Here is a 27,179-nt window from a genome sequence, read left to right as displayed (position 1 = left end):
AGCTTGCATTAAGAGAGGGGTCATTGTATTCTTTATGGCATCTACTATGTCTTGTGACAGGGGAGTCAGGAGGATGCCGTACCTGCGGTGTATTTGCGTTCTCTAAAGCAGCAGCTGTAGCTTTCTTAGATGCTGGGAGGCTGGGAGCCGCGTCTGTATCCAGCGCCATTATGGGGTCCGCGTGATGCTTCTCCTGACGGGGCTGCAGCGGCTTGGCAGCGGGTGGAGAAGTGAGGAACTTCTCCATCTGAGTCACCAGCGGGGGGGAGACTAATCGGTGAGGTAGTGGAGGCTAAAGGAAGCCTTTAAAAGGTATTAGTGGCCGGGTGCAGAACGGAGCAGCACGGTCACGCTGTGTCCTGCATGCAACCGGAAGCGGAAGTCGCAAAAGAATAAAATCAATTATGGACCCCTAGTACCTGCTGGGCCCCTAGGCTTCAGCCCAATCAATCAGGCTTGTGTATAATATTGAAAATGGTATAAAGAAAGGAGAATGTGAACAGAAAGCTCTATTCTACCTTGTGCTACAAGGCAGAGGGATATAGCTGAGCCGGTTGTAGATACCAGTAGTACCGTGGTGTCACACACATATACCGTCCACCTCACTCCTTAAACCGGTGGAGAGTGTGAATGGTGGCAAAGCGCTGATCACCTAACAAAGCCGAGCATGCTCCCTGCAAGTCAATGGCAGAGACTAGCCGCAGTGGTAGGGTCTCTCTAGCTGGGCAGCCAGGACCATTAACGTTGTAGCCCATAGTTATGGATGAAAAAGTGTAGGATTGTAGGGGAGATGGGGTCCATACGTTCTGTAGCTAGATTACAGGCTAGAGTGGGGCACCACAAACAGCTCAGCTGCATATCTTGGGTAACATAGGCAGTATAGAGGGAGGAGAAGGGCTGGGTGGATATCCATAGGATACGGCTGTGGATGGGAGAGGAGGCTTCGGCCAGATCCCTGCTGGCACTCTGCAGCTTTCAAATCACTGCACTGACAGTCTGCTGTGGCCTGGAAGCAGGGCCAATATCAAAAACTGTGAGGCCCAGCACAAATGAAACAGGCTACCCCAACCAACACCCCCCCCCCCCCCCTCTACCCCGCGCTGACCCAGTAGACACAGAGAAGTAATACCCCATTCGGACCACTAAAGCCGGGTCACGACCGTGATCTGTACATGGGTACTGCCTGGGTGCAACCCGGCTGAGACCCCTTTCAGACTGGCGGGCCAACCCCGCTTATTGTTGGGTTGGTGATGTCACCACTGGTGCGTGCGGAGGTGGCGTATGGTGATGAGAGGATCTCCAAGTGCCACCTCTTCCTATTCAGTGAACAGGTCCTGGGTTGCATTGACCCAGCTTACCCGTTCACACTGCACCGTGAGCCGAGTTGATTCCGTGTTCAACCCTGCTCACTACCTGGCTTGAAATACAGAGTTGCTCGACACGGGTTATTTACACTGGCCCCTTTCAGACTGTGCTACCACCCGGGTTACTGTATGTTCAAGTGCAATAACCTAGGGTATTGATTGAGGTCTGAAAGGGGTATAACTTGACACCCTGGCACCCAGAACAAACAAGTGCTGTGATGCTGGGAAGGGAAGGGAAATGAAATCTTGGGGACAAGTGAGAGGCTATGATGGGCATTACTGGTGCACATAAACCCCGCCTCTGGCCCCCATATCATTTCAGCAGCAGGTGCTGCCCATAGCTCTGATCACAGTGATGAAAGCAGGTGCTTGTATTCTGGCTGTTGGTATCTTGACTGCTGGGATCCCAACCACCGGCACATTAACTGCATCCCGTCTCTTCCAATGTACTGATATCCGTGAAATAATAAAGACATGTAGAGAGGTGCGGGACAGGACCGTTTTTGGGGCACCTGCATGATGTCACACGCAGTCGCTCTGAAAAAAAAATGGCGGCAGACCACCTGACCGTGCAGCCAGGGGTCGACCTTAGTTCTGATGCATACGCAATCTAATTGTGGACACATCGGGAGGCGGCCTAACATATGCTGGTTGGCCTTGCCTTGTGGTGGGCAGCCCCCAGCATGTGAGGAGATGAACGCAGGTTGTCTATGCTTTCATCTCTGAATAAGGCCCTAAGTAATTGAAGTCATGAATGAGGATAAAAGAAGCAATATTTTAGTAAAAAGTTGTATTAAATCAGTTTGGTAGTTCTAAAGTGTGTAGTTTGGACTGTTAATGTGATGTTGACTTGTCTGCGCTTTAGTGCTACTATATACAGAACTGAATTTTATGTTTATGTGACCATAATATAAATCCTATAACATTTTTTTCCTCACAGCATTTTGCGTCGGGACATTATGAAAAAGCTTTGCTTGCCATATGTACTACGGAGGGACAAGACTACTGAGATATAAACAATCTGGACACCATTTCATTTTAAAATTACTGGATAAACTGAAAAACATTGCTTTGCTGAAATGATCAGAGTTGCTAATGCATTAGTCCAATCAAAAGCAACAGTTGTGATGATTAAAATGTTCTAATAAAGAGGAATTGAAAATTTCTGGGGAGGGAAAACAACAAATGAAAGTTACACAAAAGATTTGTCTATTTTGAAAGCCAAATAAATGTTGATTCTTACCTCAGATTTGTTGTAATGTACAAACCTGTACAATCACTAGTGTATTTATAATGGGTGCACTGTGTGTGGCGCACAGGGGTCCCCGAGGGGCCCACACTGCACACCTTGCACCCATTATGTTTTATATTTACCCTCCAGAGTCCTGCAGTGCTGCTGAAAGCACTGGAAAATGGCACCATTTTCCCTCTGTTTCGTGCATGCGCAGTAGGAAAAATCACTGGAAAAATGGCTGCTGCGCCATTTTCCCGGAGATCTGTGCATGCGCTGTTGGCTCTGGGAGAGCCCAAAGGTCCTCTAAGGACCCTAGTGCACAGAGTGAAGTGCTGTCGCCAGCTAGAGAGGGGGCCCAAATGGAGCTGTACACGGGCCTCCTCCTCTCTAGAAATGCCTGTATATACAATTAAAAGATTCACGTCTTCTTGGTGAGATATTGTAAGAGTGTGTACTTGCCCAAGATCATGTTTGTATCTCAAGAAAACTTCCCATCTGCTGATCTGGTTTTATGTTCTTCCTAGTATTTGTGAGACAAGGTGGTACAATGACAAACCTGGAAGTGTGTACGCACTACTAACCATTCATATTTATAATGTGTGCAGTGTGTGGTGCACATGGGCTCCTGGGGTCCATGGGGGGGCACACCGCACACGCTGCACCCATTTTTTTTCAATACTTACCTTCTGGAGTCCCACGTTGGCAGCGGCAGAGTTGCAGAAGTCACCAGGAAAATGGCGCAGCGGGCATTTTCCCCACACTTCGCACATGCGCACTATGGAAATCACTGGGAAAATGTCTGCCACACCATTTTCACGGAGATCTGCGCATGTGTACTAGAATCTGGGGCAGTGCTAGGGCCCCCTAGTGGCCCTAGTGCCCAGAGTATACAGCGCTGCCGGAAAGAGAGGAGGGGGCCCAGATGGAGTCTGAAGTCATGAATGAGGATAAAAGAAGCAATGTTTTAGTAAAAAGTTGTATTAAATCAGTTTGGTGGTGTGTAGTTTGGACTGTTAATGTGATGTTGACTTGTCTGCCTTATTTGTCTGTGCTTTAGCGCCACTATATACAGAACTGAATTTTATGCTTATGTGACCATAGAATAAATCCTATCACAAACTGACCTCTTTTTCAGGGCCAATCAAGACTTTAGTAAAAGTTTCATTCCAACTTTCCTTTTGTCCCAGTAAAATAAGTGGTACTGCAGTTTCTCCAAACCATGCACAACCTTTCTATTTACCAACAGGAGCATAGAGAGCTACGCCGGGCCCCTGTAAAGGAAGGTGGCTTGGATTAAAAAGAGGTATGACAACGTCGTTACTATAATAATTATATAATAAATAATTGCGGACAGGGGGCTCAATTTTAACATGGGGGGAGCGGGGCAGGGCACCCACTTCCTAACTTATTTGAACAGGAAGTGGGTCCCGTTTCCCCAGGCCAGTACCCTCTTCCCAGTCCCGGCCCGTGCTAGCTTTGCTTTCTATGTGCGGTGCCATCTTCCTGAGGAGATCACCGGGAGATAGCAGCACAGGTATACTGAGAGAAGGTAGCGGATCCGGGCCCCTGTCAGGCCCCTCCAGCAGCCCGGGTAATTTGTACTCGCTATCTACCCCCTCGGCACCACTATTTATCAATTAATTTCAGATGCAGAGATTTCATTGCTGCATTTTATCTGGCTCAGATCATAAAGTGTCCTATTAGCTATATGTGACCAGTTTGTATTAAACCAAATTATGGTTAATTTGGGGTCAGTCAATTTTCTCAAATGTTGATTCATACATTTGTATATAAACATCATTAATGAATAACATCAACAGACCATATATGTGGTCAATGCAGTGGCTTGACTACCAGAGGCAATAGAAGCATTTGCCTCAAGGTGTACCTACTGAATGTCAGTGCCCGGAGCCTTACCACCGGCGCGGTCTCCCGGGGGTTGCCACCCAGGTGGTTGGCGCGATTGCAGCGGCGGGGAGGTGCTTGCAGCGAGTCCTTTGGGCGCGTGTGTGGCTTCCGGAGGTCAGGGACCGGGGTCTAGTGAGCCAGGTGCTGCAGCGTGTAGTCACTGCAGCAGAGCCCTCTGGCGGTGACTCTGTCTCAGGAAGTCGGGGCCGGAGCTGGGGTAGCTAAAGTGCTGCAGCTGAGAATGTCCCCAGTGCTGGGGGCAGCCATGTTGGAGACCTGAGATCTGCCAATTGAATTCACACTCTGTTTCCAGCCAATCCAGTGCAGTCTTCCCTTATAAAAGGGGTCTGGCTCAGGGAGAGAGTGCCAGTGCTTCAAGTTATTTTCATGTGAAAGGTGATCCAGCTCTGTACTCCCAGGCTGCTCCTGGTTCCCCGGTTTCAGTTGCTATCATCAGTCCGTGACCTATCGCTGCTGTAGTCCTGTCGCTTAACCCGTCGCCACTCGTGGAGGCGCTCACGGGTCTCCCGGTCATTAAGGGGCTTCGGGTGCTAAACGGTGGTTCCTGCAGGCGTCCTGCAACCCCTAGCCACAGTCTTCATTTCTTCAAAGTCTAAAGGGCCTCATACACTAGAATGATAATGGCCGATTTCCTGCGATTTTGACCTTTCGGACCGATATATCTTATGAAAAGTGTCACATCGTATGTGTTTTCCATCCGATCTGATGCGCGTTCCCATGGGTGTTGTGTCGGATTCCCTAGGTTGCTAAGCTGCACTCCGTGATATATCGTAATTGCATGGAATCGTTTTGGAAAAGGTGTGTTTTTTTGTGCCTGCGATATATCCTAGGAAGTTTGACTGGCATTCTCAGGACACTCCCATCAGCAGCAGCAGCAGCAGGAGGAAAGCTACAGATATATCCGATTTGATTGGATTTCGCATTGCCCCAAGTATGTATTTAATCCACACTGAACACACACTGAACACCAATATCACTGTCCACCTATCACACTGTCCACCAATGTATTCTATTGCTCACATTTTATTTGTTTCTGTAGGCCCAAAGCCATTTTAAAACCCCCTAATGGCCATGTGTTTTCCCCGCCACTGTACCCCAATGCTGCACCTTGTGTTTCTCTGGCCCCAAAGTAATTTTAACCCCTAAATGGCCATGTGTTTTCACTGCCACTGTACCCCAATGCTGCACCTTGTGTTTTTGAGGCCCCAAAGTAATTTTAACACCCTAATGGCCATGTGTTTTCCCCACCACTGTACCCCAATGCTGCACCATTGATGTTTGGGTAATGAGGAAACTATTTTCAAAAAATAACTTTATTTTAAAAACATATATTATCCAAATTGAACCATATAGCAAAACATTTCAAAAGTATATTTTTAAACTTAAGTAAAACCATTTTGAAAATGAAAAAAAATAATGAATTTTAAAACCATATCTTAATCAAATTTAACCATATAACCATTTAGCCATATACCTTAAGTAAAACCATTTTTAAACACAAAATATATAACAGTTTGTGCACCACTTTTTTTTCATTATAGATATGTCTCTAGATCAAGATATACACTTCATCATCGGCCTACTAGAAATGTACCGTGGCCATGAATGTCTGTGGAGCAGAGCCGGATTAATGGGGGTGCCCAGGGGGTCAGTACCCCAGGCGCCCCTGTCTTAAGGGGCCCTCCGGCCAGAGCTCTGCACCGCTCTTCAGGATGCCGGGGCAGGAGGGATCCACACTGCTGGGGGAGGAGTGCGGCTGTGCATGCGGCTTCTTCCTCCCTCCTCTCGGGCAGCATGGTCAGTCAAGCAATCCCCAGCCTTTGCTGCTGCCAGGAGAGATGCTGCTGGTGGCAGAGGCTGGAGATTGCTGCTTGACTCAGTCCCCGACCGTGCTGCTTGAGAGGAGGGGGGAGGAAGCCGCATGCACAGCCGCACTACTCCCACGGCAGCGTGGATTCCTCCTGCCCCGGCAGCCTGGTGTCTTCTCTTCTCCCCCTGCTGCAGCACAGCTCCCATTGCCTGTGACCGGAGGAGGTGAGCAGCGTGTGCAGCCGGGGGGGCCCTCCTGTCTTGGGTGCCCTGGGCCCCCGAGGGCTTAATCCGGCCCTGCTGTGGAGGATCAAAGCCAAGGTGTATTTGGATAAAGTCCGGCGGAATGCAGCCTTGGAGGAGCTAGTGGAGTACAGCAGGCCTTTTGTGTCCGATGCTGACAAGGACTGGGTAAAGAAAAATATCCAGAACCTGCATACGGTGTTCCTCAAAGAACACCAAAAAATGGAACAGTCCAAAAGATCTGGAGCAGCTTCCTCCCAGGTTTACAAGACCTCGCTCTGGTACTACCCCATGCTGGAGTTTGTCCTCGACCAGGAGGCTACTCGGACAGGTTTCACCTCCCTCCCTCAGACTGCCATACCAGAGCCTGAAGAGGGTGAACTATCTTTGTCTGTATCTGTAAGTATATTTTTTTGAATACGTTTTTAAAAGGTTCACTAAAGTTTTTGCAAATTCCATCAGTCCAACACAGTCCGCTAAAATGTGGTCCTCCTGCCAATTGACCCTGGCCTGTTTTGCCCGTACACTCGCCCTAGAATGTAGTGGAGGTGGTTCCACAGAGGGAAATGGTGAAGTCTCCTCTGGGTGTTCTGGGTCTGGGTCTCCTGGTGCTGCTCTGGGCAGTGTCCTATACTGGGTGGTTTTGCTGTGCAAATAGTTATGCAGGACACAGCATGCAGTCACCACCCAATCTATCTTCTCCACCTGCAAATTGATAGCCGTTAGGAATATGCGGAAGCGACTAGACAGGATGCCAAAAGTGCAATTCGTCGTGCTTGGGATAGCCTATAATTGTAGATGCGCTTCTCCCTTGTCAGGTGCCTTTGGGGGTATGGCTTCATAATGTTCTCGTGGAGTGCGAATGCCTCATCAGCCACAAAAACAAAGATGAGGCCGTGCTTGGTTTGCTCCCTAGATGGCAAGTTCAGGGTCTTTGTGGTGAGCCGCTCGTAGAAGGTGGTATTCTTCAGCGACCCACTGTCTGATGCACGTCCGTTTTTGCCAACATCAATGAAGATGAATTCATAGTTGGCATTCACCACTGCCATCAGCACAATGCTGAAATACCCTTTATAATTAAAATAAAGGGATCCGCTGTTTGCAGGAGGGTTGATGTGGACATGTTTGCCATCTATCGCTCCCCCACAGTTAGGGAATTGCCAGGTGGTGGCAAACGCCTCTGCCCCAGCTTGCCATTCAGATGTACTTGCAGGGAGCAAGAAAAAAAAGAAAAAAAATTAAGACATGTAATTATACAGGGTATTTTTTTTAATCTACTACAGAGTGGAAGTGTGGAGATTTCCACCACCCCAGAGTCTCCTGGATACAGAGGAATCCCAGACCCAAGATATGACCCCTGAAGTACCAGCTACCCCTGATACCACTGAAGCACCAGCTCCGCCGCGACCCCGGAAGAGAAACCCCCCCCAAAAAAAAAAATCACCGGCCAGGAGGGCGATGACCTCATCTTTGAGGGAATCAAGACAGGACTTGCCCAGCCCCCCAACAAGATTTGGGGAATTCTTGGCCTCTGCCATGCGCAACCTGCCACCTGGGCAAGCCGAGCAAATTGAGCATTTAAATTTAAAGATGATTAACAAGGCCCGAAAACCAAAACTCCACGACAATGTCGTACTGTTCGTCCGCCTTCCTCTCACTGCTCCTTCCACCCAACCCCATTCTATTCCGCCCTCCCAACCACATCCTATTCCGCCCACCCAACAACAGCCTACTCCCCCATCCACCTGCTCCTCAGCCATATACTCTGCTATGCTGGAGGCAGAGGAGGACATTCTCCAGTTTGAAAATTTGTAGGCATCTTATAATTTCCAATAAATATGGTGCGGTATAGGCTATATGGCGTTTTGGGGGAGGATACACACATGCTGTAGGTGCATAATAGTGGAGCCAGGCCCATTCATTCTGCACTTTACAGCATGTGTATATTCCCCAATCAAATCTGTGCGCAAAACACCATATACTGTAGCCCTCCATCTTTTAGGAGTGAAAGTACCGCACCATATTTATTGGGAATTTACAGTAAAATAAACTGTTATTTAATCATTTTAATTATGTTATTACATATATATCCAAATTGTGATGTTATGTTTTATATTTATATGTGCCATAGTTTTTGCACAGTTGTTAACAAGAAAAACAAACAAAAAAAAACAACTTTTTTTTCTATAAACAGTTTCAAAGTAACTAAACAGGTGTGGTGTTTATTTTATTTACCTTTAAATACTGGTCCTGCAGCACCTTCACAATGCCCTTGCAGGTGTCAGGGATTATCCGATCCAAAGCCTGGGGGGAGATGAGGGTCCCGAACTTCAGGTCCTCCAGCGACCACCCAGTAGCCAGGTACCTCAGCGTAGCAGTCAGCCTCTCCTCAGCAGTGATGGCCATCCGCATCTTGGTGTCCTGCCTCTCGATGTAGGGAGTCGCAAGGCCCAGCAACTCCTGGAAGGTAGCATCATCCATTCACAGGTAGTTTCAATAATCTTCAGGGTTATTATCCCTAATCTCAGTCAGGAGCGACATGTGAGAGTCCCCCTCTTCAGCAAGAATAAATAATAAAAATTTCCTGGTGCCAACCAAATATGTACACAGTTGTCGCAGCTTTCAGTTAGGGAATACTCAGCCCATAAATCAGAATAAAGAATAAATAAAAAATAGCCGCCGATCATTGGAAACAGGCGGATAAACGCGTTTTACTATAACCTGAGGATACCAAGGGATACTACACAATTCTAGTATCTCCTTGGCTGTGGAACCTGCTTCAGACCTCCGGATAAGGACCCGCTAAAAGGAATTTCGCTACCAGGGCCGGGAGTGTACAGACCAGGGTTCCCAGGACGGATATGGTAATATCCATTTTTTAAAATCACCAAACATGGCCATGTTATAACTATATTGGAGTGCAGTTCATTACACTGAGAGCTATAATATAAGTGACTATTGAGGACCTTTTCTGTATGCAAAAAGGACTGATTTGAGTACAAGCTGTTGAATAAATTGCCGGCAATGGATTAGAACTCACAGTGGTTAAACAACTGAGAACGCTTCATGATAAGGTGTTTTAATCACACAGCTGTGGACAGTCTCTCTGACAAATACATAGAGGATACATTTTACCTTCTTTTAAAGTGGTTAAATAGTGTCTGTTTTAGCTGTGAATAGTTAGCAAAGACCAAATTGCAACAAGTGAATGTCATCTATCCAGGCTCAGCAGAAAATGCTAGTATAATTAAATCTGTAAATCAATGCATTCCTGAACCTGGATAAATGAAACAATATAACATATTAATATAACATATATAATATAACATAATATATGGTTTATAAATATTGCATACTGTATGTTAAGATTTTATTAAAATATGTATGAGATATAAACCTTATTTTAGAAAAGAACAAATAGAATATATTAAATAAAAAAAGCCTTTTTTACACGGTTACCAGCGCTTCCCCTCTTCAGCAGCCACTCCTTGCTCTAAACAGACCTCACCCTCTTCTGTTTCAGATCCCTGTCACATTTCAGCTTCAGTTAGCCATAGGCTAATAAAAGTTGATACCTGTAGGAATCCATCACAGAACAAGATAAAGAGCACTTTGTTCAGAAAAAACAAACAAAGCAAAGCACAGTAGCAATGTGGAACGCTCAGAAGTTATAAACCAGCCTCACTATTCACAGAGCAGCAGTATGCACAAAAATGGCTGCTGCTATTTATATGCCTAGTTGGCCCAGCCCCCCTAGCACCCTAATCCAGCCCATCAGATATATCTTATGGTACATGTGAATGCATTGCGATAAATCCCATGCGCTATGTCGCAGCATGACATATTGTATGCGATAGATCGCATGCAAAAAAAGCCACACATGTACCAAATCATATGGAATCGTATGCAACCACTCCCGGGAAGTTCCTGGGAGAGTTCAAGGGAAATCGCCTCTGACTTCAGACTCAGACATATCGCCTCTGACTTTAGCCTCTGACATATCGTTGTAGTGTATGGGGCCCTTAAGTTCCTTCAACCCCGTCTACCAGTCTCAAGCCACAATCTTTCAGTTCTTCAAAAACCAGTCTCCTTCAACCTCGTCTACCAGTCACAAGCCACAATCTTTCAGTTTTTCAAAACCCAGTCTCCTTCAGCCTCGTCTACCAACCACAAACCACAGTCTTTCAGTTCCTCAAATACCAGTGATCTTCAGCTCCATTCCTCAAGTCATTTAATCATAGACTCCAGTTCTTCTCCCATGTCTTTCAAGTATAGGTGTACAGTTTCTTCATTAAAATACAGTTATCCTCTTACAGAGTCCTCACTCTTTCTTACGCCCTCCAGCCAACCCTAACACCTACTAGGCCTCTACCTCATGAGGAAGAACTACATTCAACCATCTTGTCTACTTCCTACACAGTCAGCTGTTCTCCCAGCCCAAGCTTGGTTGTCGGAGCCCCTATCTCCGCCGAGCGTGACACTGAATATCTGGTTCTGCAGCATAAATTGATGTTTGTAGTCTGCCTATTAAGTGCCTATGCATCCCTGTCCCATCTGGACTTAAACTCCAGTCTTCACTGTTGTCTGCACTATGAGGGGGGTAAGAATGGGGAAGGGAGGTTATTTGGAGGTTGGGTGGAGAGACTTTACCTCCAGATGACTGCAATGAAGTTCAGCCACAGTGTCGATGTGAGTTGTTTTCTCCTTCCATGGGGTATATTTACTAAGCTCCCGATTTTGACCGAGATGCCGTTTTTTCTTCAAAGTGTCATCTCGGTTAATCTCGGTCATTTACTAAACACTAATCACGGCAGTGATGAGGGCATTCGTAATTTTTTGCAAGTTCAGGTAAAAAATTACGAATGAATACACCATCGGTCAAAACGCGGCTGTTTAAGTATGAATCTCGGTCATTTACTAAGAAGTGCAAAGCAAAAAAAGAACAAACACTGCCGTGAAAAATTACAACTCGTAAAAAAGTGCTAAAAAAAAACAGACCTTTTTTTTTTATTCGTGATTGGATAGGCATGCACGGATCCATGAGATCCGTGCATGTATATCAGTGGGAAGGGGTGGGAAAGTGCTTATTTTTAAAAAAAAAATTGCGTGGGGTCCCCCCTCCTAAGCATAACCAGCCTCGGGCTCTTTGAGCCGATCCTGGTTGCAGAAATATGGTGAAAAAAATGACAGGGGTTCCCCCATATTTAAGCAACCAGCATCGGGCTCTGCGCCTGGTCCTGGTCCCAAAAATACGGGGGACAAAAAGAGTAGGGGTCCCCCGTATTTTTAAAACCAGCACCGGGCTCCACTAGCTGGACAGATAATGCCACAGCCGGGGGTCACTTTTATACAGCGCCCTGCGGCCGTGGCATCAAAAATCCAACTAGTCACCCCTGGCCGGGGTACCCTGGGGGAGTGGGGACCCCTTCAATCAAGGGGTCCCCCCCCCCAGCCACCCAAGGGCCAGGGGTGAAGCCCGAGGCTGTCCCCCCCCATCCAATGGGCTGCGGATGGGAGGGCTGATAGCCTTTGTTGTAAAATAAAAGATATTGTTTTTAGTAGCAGTACTACAAGTCCCAGCAAGCCTCCCCCGCATGCTGGTACTTGGAGAACCACAAGTACCAGCATGCGGCGGAAAAACGGGCCCGCTGGTACCTGTAGTACTACCACTAAAAAAATACCCAAAAAAACACAAGACACACACACCGTGAAAGTATAATTTTATTACATACATACACACATACATACATACTTACCTTATGTTCCCACGCAGGTCGGTCCTCTTCTCCAGTAGAATCCAAGGGGTACCTGTTGAAGAAATTCTACTCACCAGATCCAGTGGTCCAGGCTCCTCGGCAAATCCAGGGATAATCCACGTACTTGAATAAAACAAAAAAACGGTTGCCCGACCACGAACTGAAAGGTGACCCATGTTTGCACATGGGTCACCTTTCCACGAATGCCAGAAACCCACTTTGCCTTCTGGCTAAGTGGGTTTCTTCAGCCAATCAGGGAGTGCCACGTTGTAGCACTCTCCTGATCAGCTGTGTGCTCCTGTCCTCACTGACAGGCGGCACACGGCAGTGTTACAATGTTGCGCCTATGCGCTACATTGTAACCAATGATGGGAACTTTCTGCTCAGTGGTGACGTCACTTTAGGTCAACCGCAGGGCAGAAAGTTCCCATCATTGGTTACAATGTAGCGCATAGGCGCTACATTGTAACACTGCCGTGTGCTGCCTGTCAGTGAGGACAGGAGCACACAGCTGATCAGGAGAGTGCTACAACGTGGCACTCCCTGATTGGCTGAAGAAACCCACTTAGCCAGAAGGCAAAGTGGGTTTCTGGCATTCGTGGAAAGGTGACCCATGTGCAAACATGGGTCACCTTTCAGTTCGTGGTCGGGCAACCGTTTTTTTGTTTTATTCAAGTACGTGGATTATCCCTGGATTTGCCGAGGAGCCTGGACCACTGGATCTGGTGAGTAGAATTTCTTCAACAGGTACCCCTTGGATTCTACTGGAGAAGAGGACCGACCTGCGTGGGAACATAAGGTAAGTATGTATGTATGTGTGTATGTATGTAATAAAATTATACTTTCACGGTGTGTGTGTCTTGTGTTTTTTGGGGTATTTTTTTAGTGGTAGTACTACAGGTACCAGCGGGCCCGTTTTTCCGCCGCATGCTGGTACTTGTGGTTCTCCAAGTACCAGCATGCGGGGGAGGCTTGCTGGGACTTGTAGTACTGCTACTAAAAACAATATCTTTTATTTTACAACAAAGGCTATCAGCCCTCCCATCCGCAGCCCATTGGATGGGGGGGGACAGCCTCGGGCTTCACCCCTGGCCCTTGGGTGGCTGGGGGGGGGGGACCCCTTGATTGAAGGGGTCCCCACTCCCCCAGGGTACCCCGGCCAGGGGTGACTAGTTGGATTTTTGATGCCACGGCCGCAGGGCACTATATAAAAGTGACCCCCGGCTGTGGCATTATCTGTCCAGCTAGTGGAGCCCGGTGCTGGTTTTAAAAATACGGGGGACCCCTACTCTTTTTGTCCCCCGTATTTTTGGGACCAGGACCAGGCGCAGAGCCCGATGCTGGTTGCTTAAATATGGGGGAACCCCTGTCATTTTTTTCCCCATATTTCTGCAACCAGGATCGGCTCAAAGAGCCCGAGGCTGGTTATGCTTAGGAGGGGGGACCCCACGCATTTTTTTTGGGGATTTTACATTGTTTAATTAAAAAAAAAAAAAAAAAAGAACCCCAGCACGGATCACTCAGATCCGGCCGAGATTGATTGTAAAAAAAAACGGCAGTGTTTTGCTAATCACTGCCGTAAAATTAGGTAAAAAAAAACGAATGACATCGACATCGGAAGAAAAGAAAAACACGAATACGACAGCTTAGTAAATCCATCGTAATAAATTCAAAAAGTTGCAGTTTTACACTGTCGATGTCATTCGTGATTGAACTTTGACCTATTTTCGGAAATTACGAATGTTAGTAAATGTACCCCCATCTCTTCAACTTACCACTTGCTGATCAATTGTCACAAACATTTTTTATCTAATGCTGGAGCCATAGTTAACAGTTTCATTGCATTTTGATCTCCAAAAAATGACTGCAGCTTGTATGGCTCAGACTGAAATAGGGACACATTTTTACATGGAAATTATTTCACCTGCTCTGGCAAAACTTTATTCCCGTCATCAGAATGAACAAATGTAATATGCCAAATGCAGTAACTTCACTGAGACTCATTTCTGCATGCTGTGTATTCCCAGTCTCTGTTTTGTGTCAGTCTATGTATTCCCTGTGTGTTTGTGATATGGGTAGCAAAGACCAAAGATACTTTTAATTAAATACAAATATGTTTTAAATTCTGTCAGTATCTGTATTTTTATATAGTGTTTTAAAATGATTTTAATACTATCAAAATCCCTAAACCATTCAGGAACAATTAATATACAGCTAAATTCCCGCTTTGACCACTGTATATGTACTGTAGATATACAAACACTTGGAGAATGTAATTTCTGGATCAGATATAATGGATTCTCGCTGTCAGCTGGTATTCACACTACAAACACAGGAGTGTTTTGAATATAACATATTGGCATACTTACTCTCTCCAGGAGACTATAACATTTTAGGGTAGTCCACAGGCTCCCACAAGAGTGGGTGGTCCTTCCTGCATCCCAACCACTTCCTTGTGAAGAAGGTAGGCTAAGGAGAATAATATCTGGATTTGTACATCTGTGGGAGTAGTGCTGCTTACACAGAATTCCCACTGTAGTAGTGCCACATATACACATAATGCCCACAGTAGTAGTGCTGCTTCTACACATAATGCCCAGACTAATGGTGCCATGTACACATCATGCTCTCAGTAACAATGCCCACAGTAGTAGTGCCCCTTAAACATAATGCCCACAGACAATAGTAGTGCCCCTTACACACATAATGCCCACAATAGGAGAATCAAGGAGAGAGACAAAGAAAGGTAGAGCATGGAGCACAGTGGAGGAAGAATTGGAAGAAACAGTGCACAGAGGGATTGGGTGGGAGGCAGCAAGATGGAACAGGGGATGAAGGGGTTAAGCAAAGCGCTGGAGAGGACAGAAAGGTGCAGAGATCAGAGAAGGGGATATAAGAGAAGAAGCTTTTAATAAGTAATAGGAATCTTTCCCTAACTTACTCTATTCAGGGGGAGCCGCGGGCTGCGGAGGGGATAGGGTCTGTGGGAGGGGGCAAAGCCTCGGCTACTAAATGGCTGCTGTAGCAGCAGCACTGGGGGAATGGCACTGAGGAGCCTTGATGCTGCTGCTGCTGCTGCTTATCAGTTTGACAGACGCAGCAGCAGTGGATACTGTAGCAGCAGAGCAGGGAGAGCACCTCTGTAGTCTGACACATCCCTGCATTGCTGACCTCGCTGAGTGCGTTGTGCCGCCTCTGGATATAAGTACATTAGCAAATATTGCAATATCTCAATATAACCCCCTCCAGAACAGGAGCATAGTCTCCCCTGCCTGCAAGCCCCCACAACAGATGCACAGTTTCCACTGCCCAAAACACCCCCAGAACAGAAGCACAGTCTCCACTGCTCACAATCCCCCCAGAACAGCACTATAATACGCTGCTGCCCTAACCCATTTGTTATACTGTACTGTGCTGCCCTGATTACTCTTTATTATATCGCCTTATACTGTACTTTGCTGCCCTAACTACCCGGTAACTGTACTGTACTGTACCTCAGACACCAACCCCCCCCCCCCGTACAAGTGGCACTGTACCTGTCCTCTATATCACTGCACCATGAACTCACCCACTACCTCCTGACCTCACTATCGTTTACAGTACATCATTCAGTGCCCAGCCCACCTGGAACGGCACCAGTAACATACAAAATACACGGGTCTTCCCTCCGGGGGGTGCCACAGTGTGTACGGTACGGTCGATATATCGTATTGGTCGTGCCATTTGCCAGGTACACACATTGTTTAGTGTGTACCCGTCCTTAGGCTTTTTGCAAAACATAATCTTATTTACACTCTGGTTACAATCATTTGAAACACATAATAGTTGAGCGCAGGGATCCAGCGCCCTACCCAGTATTCATCACAATGTGCATTATAATTGCAGAGGTGATAAATATTTTTTGTGTAAATTTGCAACTTGAAAATTAATATGTCTCAGTGAAGAGCTGGAAGCTGCATGATAGCTTACGCTTCCTGGTTTGGGTCATCGGCGCAACTGCATGCAATACTTTAATCCTTAATTTATTTCATACTTACCTGGTCCCGCTTTCCAACAGGTTCCGCTTTCCAAAAGGTACATTTTAAAATAATAGACATGCAAAATGTTTAAAAATAAATAAATATTTATATATTTATTCAAAACATAAAGAAAAAATGAAATTAATCACTGCGCTCAGTGAACAAAATATAAACTATTATATGTATAGGAAAGTTATGTATACAGATGTAGCCATACTCATCTATCCTCTGTGTGGCGTGTAATGCATAATACTAGTCGCATTACTTATGCCTGGTCGCAGGTAGGCGTGTTCAGCTGCAAGGTGGCATATTTAGTCGCAATGTAATGATTTGTTTCTCCGGTCATTGCAACACATTCACCAGGCGTCGCTTTTGAAAACAGCCATTGCACATGAGGGAAGTCTCCATTGTTAAGACAAACAATGCTTCCATTTTAGCAGTCACATTTCTAGAGTCCATTTTATTTTATTTTTTTACAGTACAGTGTATTGTATATATTATGTTGTATAAACAGTACTGTAATATACGTACTGTATGTTTTACAATCCTTACCATGATAACATCCTTACATGATAACATGTATGGCAGTTGTTTCATTTCACACTCCAAAATTTACCATGTAGCTGATTGCGAGCATCTATTATCCCACTGAAAATGACATTAAACAACTACCGTACACATCAAGAAAAACATAATTTTCAACACACTGCAAATTTTGCCTTGCTTTTGATCACATGCATCTATTACCCTATTAAGAAAATGACAATGCTTAGTAAAAATAAGAATTTACTTACCGATAATTCTATTTCTCGTAGTCCGTAGTGGATGCTGGGGACTCCGTCAGGACCATGGGGAATAGCGGCTCCGCAGGAGACAGGGCACAAAAGTAAAAGCTTTAGGATCAGGTGGTGTGCACTGGCTCCTCCCCCCATGACCCTCCTCCAAGCCTCAGTTAGGACACTGTGCCCGGACGAGCGTACACAATAAGGAAGGATTTTGAATCCCGGGTAAGACTCATACCAGCCACACCAATCACACTGTACAACCTGTGATCTGAACCCAGTTAACAGCATGATAACAGCGGAGCCTCTGAAAAGATGGCTCACAATAATAATAACCCGATTTTTGTAACAATAACTATGTACAAGTATTGCAGACAATCCGCACTTGGGATGGGCGCCCAGCATCCACTACGGACTACGAGAAATAGAATTATCGGTAAGTAAATTCTTATTTTCTCTGACGTCCTAAGTGGATGCTGGGGACTCCGTAAGGACCATGGGGATTATACCAAAGCTCCCAAACGGGCGGGAGAGTGCGGATGACTCTGCAGCACCGAGTGAGAGAACTCCAGGTCCTCCTCAGCCAGGGTGTGCCCCTGACCAAGTAGCAGCTCGGCAAAGTTGTAAAGCCGAGACCCCTCGGGCAGCCGCCCAAGATGAGCCCACCTTCCTTGTGGAATGGGAATTTACATATTTTGGCTGTGGCAGGCCTGCCACAGAATGTGCAAGCTGAATTGTACTACACATCCAACTAGCAATCGTCTGCTTAGAAGCAAGAGCACCCAGTTTGTTGGGTGCATACAGGATAACAGCAAGTCAGTTTTCCTGACTCCAGCCGTCCTGGAAACCTATATTTTCAGGGCCCTGACAACATCTAGCAACTTGGAGTCCTCCAAGTCCCTAGTAGCCGCAGGTACCACAATAAGCTGGTTCAGGTGAAACGCTGACACCACCTTAGGGAGTAACTGGGGACGAGTCCGCAGCTCTGCCCTGTCCGAATGGACAATCAGATATGGGCTTTTGTGAGACAAAGCCGCCAATTCTGACACTCGCCTGGCCGAGGCCAGGGCCAACATCATGGTCACTTTCCATGTGAGATATTTCAAATCCACAGATTTGAGCGGTTTAAACCAATGTGATTTGAGGAATCCCAGAACTACGTTGAGATCCCACAGTGCCACTGGAGGCACAAAAGGGGGTTGTATATGCAGTACTCCCTTGACAAACTTCTGGACTTCAGGAACTGAAGCCAATTCTTTCTGGAAGAAAATCGACAGGGCCGAAATTTGAACCTTAATGGACCCCAATTTGAGGCCCATAGACACTCCTGTTTGCAGGAAATGCAGGAATCGACCGAGTTGAAATTTCTTCGTGGGGCCTTCCTGGCCTCACACGACGCAACATATTTTCGCCACATGTGGTGATAATGTTGTGCGGTCACCTCCTTCCTGGCTTTGACCAGGGTAGGAATGACCTCTTCCGGAATGCCTTTTTCCCTTAGGATCCGGCGTTCAACCGCCATGCCGTCAAACGCAGCCGCGGTAAGTCTTGGAACAGACATGGTACTTGCTGAAGCAAGTCCCTTCTTAGCGGCAGAGGCCATGAGTCCTCTGTGAGCATCTCTTGAAGTTCCGGGTACCAAGTCCTTCTTGGCCAATCCGGAGCCACGAGTATAGTTCTTACTCCTCTACGTCTTATAATTCTCAGTACCTTAGGTATGAGAAGCAGAGGAGGGAACACATACACCGACTGGTACACCCACTGTGTTACCAGAACGTCCACAGCTATTGCCTGAGGGTCTCTTGACCTGGCGCAATACCTGTCCAGTTTTTTGTTCAGGCGGGACGCCATCATGTCCACCTTTGGTCTTCCCCAACGGTTCACAATCATGTGGAAGACTTCCCGATGAAGTCCCCACTCTCCCGGGTGGAGGTCGTGCTGAGGAAGTCTGCTTCCCAGTTGTCCACTCCCGGAATGAACACTGCTGACAGTGCTATCACATGATTTTCCGCCCAGCGAAGAATCCTTGCAGTTTCTGCCATTGCCCTCCTGCTTCTTGTGCCGCCCTGTCTGTTTACGTGGGCGACTGCCGTGATGTTGTCCCACTGGATCAATACCGGCTGACCTTGAAGCAGAGGTCTTGCTAAGCTTAGAGCATTGTAAATTGCTCTTAGCTCCAGTATATTTATGTGGAGAGAAGTCTCCAGACTTGATCACACTCCCTGGAAATTTTTTCCTTGTGTGACTGCTCCCCAGCCTTTCAGGCTGGCATCCGTGGTCACCAGGACCCAGTCCTGAATGCCGAATCTGTGGCCCTTTAGTAGATGAGCACTCTGCAGCCACCACAGAAGAGACACCCTTGTCCTTGGAGACAGGGTTATCCGCTGATGCATCTGAAGATGCGATCCGGACCATTTTTCCAGCAGATCCCACTGAAAAGTTCTTGCGTGAAATCTGCCGAATGGAATCGCTTCGTAAGAAGCCACCATTTTTCCCAGGACCCTTGTGCAATGATGCACTGACACTTTTCCTGGTTTTAGGAGGTTCCTGACTAGCTCGGATAACTCCCTGGCTTTCTCCTCCGGGAGAAACACCTTTTTCTGGACTGTGTCCAGAATCATCCCTAGGAACAGCAGACGTGTCATCGGAGACAGCTGCGATTTTGGAATATTTAGAATCCACCCATGCTGTCGTAGAACTACTTGAGATAGTGCTACTCCGACCTCCAACTGTTCTCTGGACCTTGCCCTTATCAGGAGATCGTCCAAGTAAGGGATAATTAAGATCGCCTTTTCTTTGAAGAAGAATCATCATTTCGGCCATTACCTTGGTAAAGACCCGGGGTGCCGTGGACAATCCAAACGGCAGCGTCTGAAACTGATAGTGACAGTTTTGTACCACGAACCTGAGGTACCCTTGGTGAGAAGGGCAAATTGGGACATGGAGGTAAGCATCCTTGATGTCCAGGGACACCATATAGTCCCCTTCTTTCTGGTTCGCTATCACTGCTCTGAGTGACTCCATCTTGATTTGAACCTTTGTATGTAAGTGTTCAAATATTTCAGATTTAGAATAGGTCTCACCGAGCCGTCTGGCTTCAGTACCACAATATAGTGTGGAATAATACCCCTTTCCTTGTTGTAGGAGGGGTACTTTGATTATCACCTGCTGGGAATACAGCTTGTGAATTGTTACCAATACTGCCTCCCTGTCGGAGGGAGACGTTGGTAAAGCAGACTTCAGGAACCTGCGAGGGGGAGACGTCTCGAATTTCCAATCTGTACCCCTGGGATACTACTTGTAGGATCCAGGGGTCCACTTGCGAGTGAGCCCACTGCGCGCTGAAATTCTTGAGACGACCCCCCACCGCACCTGAGTCCGCTTGTACGGCCCCAGCGTCATGCTGAGGACTTGGCAAAAGCGGTGGAGGGCTTCTGTTCCTGGGAATGGGCTGCCTGCTGCAGTCTTCTTCCCTTTCCTCTATCCCTGGGCAGATATGACTGGCCTTTTTTCCTGCTTGCCCTTATGGGGACGAAAGGACTGAGGCTGAAAAGACGGTGTCTTTTTCTGCTGAGATGTGACTTGGGGTAAAAAAGGTGGATTTTCCAGCTGTTGCCGTGGCCACCAGGTCCGATGGACCAACCCCAAATAACTCCTCTCCCTTTATACGGCAATACTTCCATGTGCCGTTTGGAATCTGCATCACCTGACCACTGTCGTGTCCATAAACATCTTCTGGCAGATATGGACATCGCACTTACTCTTGATGCCAGAGTGCAAATATCCCTCTGTGCATCTCGCATATATAGAAATGCATCCTTTAAATGCTCTATAGTCAATAAAATACTGTCCCTGTCAAGGGTAACAATATTTTCAGTCAGGGAATCCAACCAAGCCACCCCAGCGCTGCACATCCAGGCTGAGGCGATCGCTGGTCGCAGTATAACACCAGTATGTGTGTATATACTTTTTAGGATATTTTCCAGCCTCCTATCAGCTGGCTCCTTGAGGGCGGCCGTATCTGGAGACGGTAACGCCACTTGTTTTGATAAGCGTGTGAGTGCCTTATCCACCCTAAGGGGTGTTTCCCAACGCGCCCTAACTTCTGGCGGGAAAGGGTATAACGCCAATAATTTTCTATCGGGGGAAACCCACGCATCATCACACACTTCATTTAATTTATCTGATTCAGGAAAAACTACAGGTAGTTTTTTCACACCCCACATAATACCCTCTTTTGTGGTACTTGTAGTATCAAAAATATGTAACACCTCCTTCATTACCCTTAACATGTAACGTGTGGCCCAAATGGAAAATACGTTTGTTTCTTCACCGTCGACACTGGAGTCAGTGTCCGTGTCTGTGTCTGTGTCGACCGACTGAGGTAAATGGGCGTTTTAAAGCCCCTGACGGTGTTTGAGACGCCTGGACAGGTACTAATTGGTTTGCCGGCCGTCTCATGTCGTCAACCGACCTTGCAGCGTGTTGACATTATCACGTAATTCCCTAAATAAGCCATCCATTCCGGTGTCGACTCCCTAGAGAGTGACATCACCATTACAGGCAATTGCTCCGCCTCCTCACCAACATCGTCCTCATACATGTCGACACACACGTACCGACACACAGCACACACACAGGGAATGCTCTGATAGAGGACAGGACCCCACTAGCCCTTTGGGGAGACAGAGGGAGAGTTTGCCAGCACACACCAAAACGCTATATTATACAGGGACAACCTTATATAAGTGTTTTCCCTTATAGCATCTTAATATATAATAATATCGCCAAATAAGTGCCCCCCCTCTCTGTTTTAACCCTGTTTCTGTAGTGCAGTGCAGGGGAGAGCCTGGGAGCCTTCCTAGCAGCGGAGCTGTGTAGGAAAATGGCGCTGTGTGCTGAGGAGAATAGGCCCCGCCCCCTTTTCGGCGGGCTTCTTCTTCTGTTTTTCTGACAACCTGGCAGGGGTTAAATACATCCATATAGCCCCAGGGGCTATATGTGATGTATTTTTAGCCAGCATAGGTACTTTCATTGCTGCCCAGGGCGCCCTTCCAAGCGCCCTGCACCCTCAGTGACCGTTGGTGTGAAGTGTGCTGAGAGCAATGGCGCACAGCTGCAGTGCTGTGCGCTACCTCATGAAGACTGAGAAGTCTTCAGCCGCCGATTTCTGGACCTCTTCTCTCTTCAGCATCTGCAAGGGGGTCGGCGGCGCGGCTCCGGTGACCCATCCAGGCTGTACCTGTGATCGTCCCTCTGGAGCTAGTGTCCAGTAGCCTAAGAAGCCAATCCATCCTGCACGCAGGTGAGTTCACTTCTTCTCCCCTAAGTCCCTCGTTGCAGTGAGCCTGTTGCCAGCAGGACTCACTGAAAATAAAAAACCTAACAAAACTTTTACTCTAAGCAGCTCTTTAGGAGAGCCACCTAGATTGCACCCTTCTCGGCCGGGCACAAAAATCTAACTGAGGCTTGGAGGAGGGTCATGGGGGGAGGAGCCAGTGCACACCACCTGATCCTAAAGCTTTTACTTTTGTGCCCTGTCTCCTGCGGAGCCGCTATTCCCCATGGTCCTGACGGAGTCCCCAGCATCCACTTAGGACGTCAGAGAAATGAAGGATTCTGCAATCATTAATACCAAGCTACTTTAGTCTAGCGGTAGATAGCTGGTGTATGCAGATGCAAACTCATGTGTAAATATAAATCTAAGCAGTGATTCCTTTCAATTGGAAATGCTTATACTGTATTGTCTATGGGACTTGGATGCTCGCAAATCCAATTGCAAAGGACCATTGCTTTTACTCTATTTACACATAAGTTTGCGTCTGTATACACATACAGTATAAGTATTAACAATACACTACTGCTTGTGTATACAGACACAAACTCATGTGTAAATAAAAGCAGTGTTTTTTTGGTCCTGACACAAAATGAATATTTTCTACAGCACCCCTAAAGCCCACCATTCATTTGTAAAGCATGGTATCAATGTGTGTGTGACGCAAGCACATCCCTGCCAAAATTACAGTACATTAAAGTACTGTACATATCGTACACTGGGCCTAATTCAGACCTGATTGCAGCAGCAAATTTGTTAGCTAATGGGGAAAACCATGTGCGTTGCAGGTGGAGCAGATGTAATATGTGCAGAGAGAGTAAGATTTCAGTGGGTTATTTTATTTCTGTGCAGGGTATATACTGGCTACTTTATTTTTACATTTTTATTTTACACAATTTAGATTTCAGTTTGAACACACCCCACCCAAATCTAACTCTCTCTGCCCATGTTACATCTGCTCCACCTGCAGTGCACATGGTTTTGCCCATTAGCTAACAAATTTGCTGCTGCGATCAGGTCTGAATTAGACCCATTGTAAAGCTTTACACTGAGTGATTGGCCCGTTTGTCAGGACTTGCTGTTGTATTGTACGCTGCAGTATGGTATCCATCCGCAGCTATTGTTTTCAGCGCTGTAGTTTTGATTAGTGGTGAAACTGTTTACACAAACAATTGGCCCATCTAGGAGTGGCACTTCACTGGCAGACAGGAGTGCAGATATTAAAAAAAAGCCCCAAACAGCACATGATGCAAAGAAGAAAAAAAGGTGCACCGAGGTTGTTGTAAAGCTAAGTGACACAACCACCTGGCCCATCTAGTAGTCTCACGCAGTGGCTAAATGTCGAGAGCGGGCCGCAATTGTTCGGTCCACTGACAGCATCTCCAGCACAGCCCTGTCATTTTTTAAAAATTCTGCAATTGGTGGACTTATATGGCAGTACCCCAGGACTAATACAGCAATACCCATGGATTTATACGGCAGTGTCAGACAGGATGACACTTTTCAAAAACTAGGCCCCAAACAGCACCTCATGCAAAGATGTAGAAGAGGTGCAATGAGGTAGCTGTATGACTAAGCCAAGCGACACAAACAATTGGCCCATCTAGGAGTGGCACTGCAGTGGCAGACAGGAGGGCAGATATCAAAAAAATGCCCCAAACAGCACATGATGCAAAGAAGACAAAAAGGTGCACCGAGGTTGTTGTATGACTAAGCTAAGCGACACAACCACCTAGCCCATCTAGTAGTGTCACGCAGTGGCTGAATGTCGAGAGTGGGCCGCAATTGTTCGGTCCACTGACAGCATCTCCAGCACGCCCCTGTCATTTTTTAAAAAATCTGCAATTGGAGGACTTACATGGCAGTACCCCAGGACTAATACAGCAGTACCCCTGGACTCATACGGCAGTGTTAGACAGGATGGCACTTTTCAAAAACTAGGCCCCAAACAGCACCTCATGCAAAGATGTCGAAGAGGTTCAATGAGGTAGCTGTATGACTAAGCCAAGCAACACAAACAATTCCAACTGAAATTATACGTCCAAATCACTGGAATTATACATCCAAATCACTGTAATTAATTGGCAAAATCACTGTAATTAATACTTATACGTCCAAATCACTAGAATTATACTGCAAAATCACTGTAATTATACGTCCAAATCACTGGAATTAATTGGCAAAATCACTGTAATTAATAATTATACATCCAAATCACTGGAATTAAATGGCAAAATCTCGGTATCGCCTGCCTAGTGAAGTGGAATCTTGATGGGATTTGGTACCAGGGACACAATATCTCCATCAATTGTCTAAATCCCACTGCACTAATGGCGGATACTGGATGCACGTCTAACACCAACATAAGTGTCAAGGCCTCAGTTATGAGGGCTTCCATCGTCATGTGAAGCAGAACCACTAGTCATGAACATAGGCCAGGGCCTCAGCCATTCCTTTCCACTCCATGTCGTAAATGGCATATTGGCAAGTTTACATTTCTACTCAGACCATTTAAATTTATTTTTTTGGGTCTTTTTACTGAACTTTGGCTTTTTGGATTTTACATGCCCTCTACTATCCCAATGGGCATCGGCCTTGGCAGACAACGTTGATGGCATTTCATCGTCTATGTCATGACTAGTGGCAGCAGCTTCAGCGCTAGGAAGAAATGGTTCTTGATCTTTCCCTATTTTAGCCTCCAAATGTTTATTCTCCATTATTTTTCTGGAGTTATATAACACAATATGCGGCACAAGAGAGCGTACCCCTACACCTCACAGGGCAAACCCTCTAAAAATTATTTGGATTCAATATTAATAACCCCTTTATTTGGAGTAAAATAATATACAGCACAGGACAGCACCACTGAATTTATATGGCAGCACCACTGGACTGGATTTATATGGAATTATATGGATTTATATGGAATTATACAGCAGGATAACTGGAATTATACGGCAGTATCACAGGAATTATATGACAATATCACAGGAATTATACGCCAGTATCACGTGAATTATATGCCAGTATTAAGAGAATTATATGGCAATATCACAGGAATTATACGCCAGTATCACAGGAATTATACGCCAGTATTCCGAGAATTATATGGCAATGTCACAAGAATTATACGCCAGTATCACAGTAATTATACGGCAGTAACACTGGATATATGGCAGCAGAGGACACCAACACTGTGACTGGCTGGACTGATGCTGCACAATACACTGACAACACTGGACTGGACAGCACAACACAACACCACTTTATACAGCTACACTGGCTATATGGCAGCAGAGGACACCAACACTGTGACTGGCTGGACTGATGCAGCACAATACACTGACTACACTGGACTGAGCAGCACAACACAGCATAAGACTCGCCACCCCTCTTTCCCGCCCCCACACAGACACTGAACACTGAGGACACGTCCTCTCAAAACACTTTCCAAGACTGGAGTGAAAATGGCCGCGACGCGCGGCTCCTTATATGGAATCCAAATCCAGCGAGAATCCGACAGCGGGATGATGACGTTTTGCCACGTTCGGGTTTCCGAGTCAGGCGGGAAAACCAGAGCCTGGCTCGGAACCGAACTCGGAAGTCAAAGTCCGGTAGGGTTCGGTTCTCTGAGAACCGAACCCGCGCATCTCTACTTGCAATCCTGTGAGGAGACCTGGAAAACATGATCTGTTGGTGGTACTTGAGGACCGAGGTTGAGAACCACTGCCTTAGTATGCCTTACTACACCATATTATGCCAACCTGCGCTGACGTTTTGCTGCGACTAAGACATGTACGAAACTACAGCAACATTGAACATGGCTACATCTGTGTGTGTGTATATATACAGTATATATCTGTGTTTGCTCCTTATTAAATAAATATGAGGCTTGCTTTAAAATGTACTGTATATACACACACTTTACTTAAATATTTGCAATATATAGATATACATACATCACCTGACTAAAAGTTTTAAATTTCAGCACATGCATTTAATAATTGATCAAATAAATATAGAATACATTTTACCGTTAGGAAAAAAATAAACAAATGTGTCCGTTTTACTGCTAAAAGGCAATTAGTGTTGCCAATAGATAAGTCTCTGAATAGAAAGCAGTCCTCAGTGCAATGCTCAATTAGTACTGTATGTACAGAAGTTACATTTGTATCCACTTGTTATAATATTGCAACTATAGGACCCTATTCAGGTTCAGTTGTAGATTCTGCTAAAAAGCAGAATCTGCAACTGTTGTTTCTCGCATGATGGTAAGGCCGCCAAGCATGATAAACACCGCCCAGCAGCTGCAACCACATTTTACATTGTAGTCACAGCAATTGTGGATGACCCCTGCCTTCGCAGAAAGAAAAATGCCCCCATGTTTTTTTATTGGCACGTCCACATGTGATATCATGAAGCCACCCCAAAAATGGTCTGACCATGCCTGCTTTGGTGAACCACTCCACCGCAACGCCACCCCCCCCCATACCTTGATGCTGCCGCTGTCAATCATAGTGTGATTGCATCCTTCAGAGATGCAATCACACTGTGCGCACGCATGTGCTGTGCGGCCGCAGCACATGTACAGTGTACCGAAAATCACTCTTTTGTGATGTTTGGTACACTGCGAATCAACCTGAATAGGGTCCATAGTACGTATGTAACACTTGCGTGATTCAACAATCAGTCAGCAGCTGTGAAGTTT

The 27,179-nt window shown here is 46.3% G+C and overlaps 1 protein-coding gene across 1 annotated transcript in view; it reads left to right on the top strand.

Annotated features, from left to right (window-relative positions):
* LOC134974150 (annexin A10-like) overlaps positions 1-2,611 on the top strand; it is a 239,325-nt gene extending 236,714 nt beyond the window's left edge. Inside the window, exon 12 of the mRNA XM_063946507.1 lies at positions 2,305-2,611. Within this exon, the coding sequence (XP_063802577.1) occupies positions 2,305-2,373 (69 nt within the window). The 3' untranslated portion in view covers positions 2,374-2,611. The remainder of the gene's footprint in view (positions 1-2,304) is intronic.
* Positions 2,612-27,179: the final 24,568 nt, after the last annotated feature.

Source organism: Pseudophryne corroboree, chromosome 1 (assembly GCF_028390025.1).
Source record: "Pseudophryne corroboree isolate aPseCor3 chromosome 1, aPseCor3.hap2, whole genome shotgun sequence".
NCBI classification, from domain to species: Eukaryota; Metazoa; Chordata; class Amphibia; order Anura; family Myobatrachidae; genus Pseudophryne; species Pseudophryne corroboree.
The sequence above is the reverse complement of the archived record's forward strand: the minus strand, read 5'-3'. Positions and strand labels throughout refer to the sequence as shown.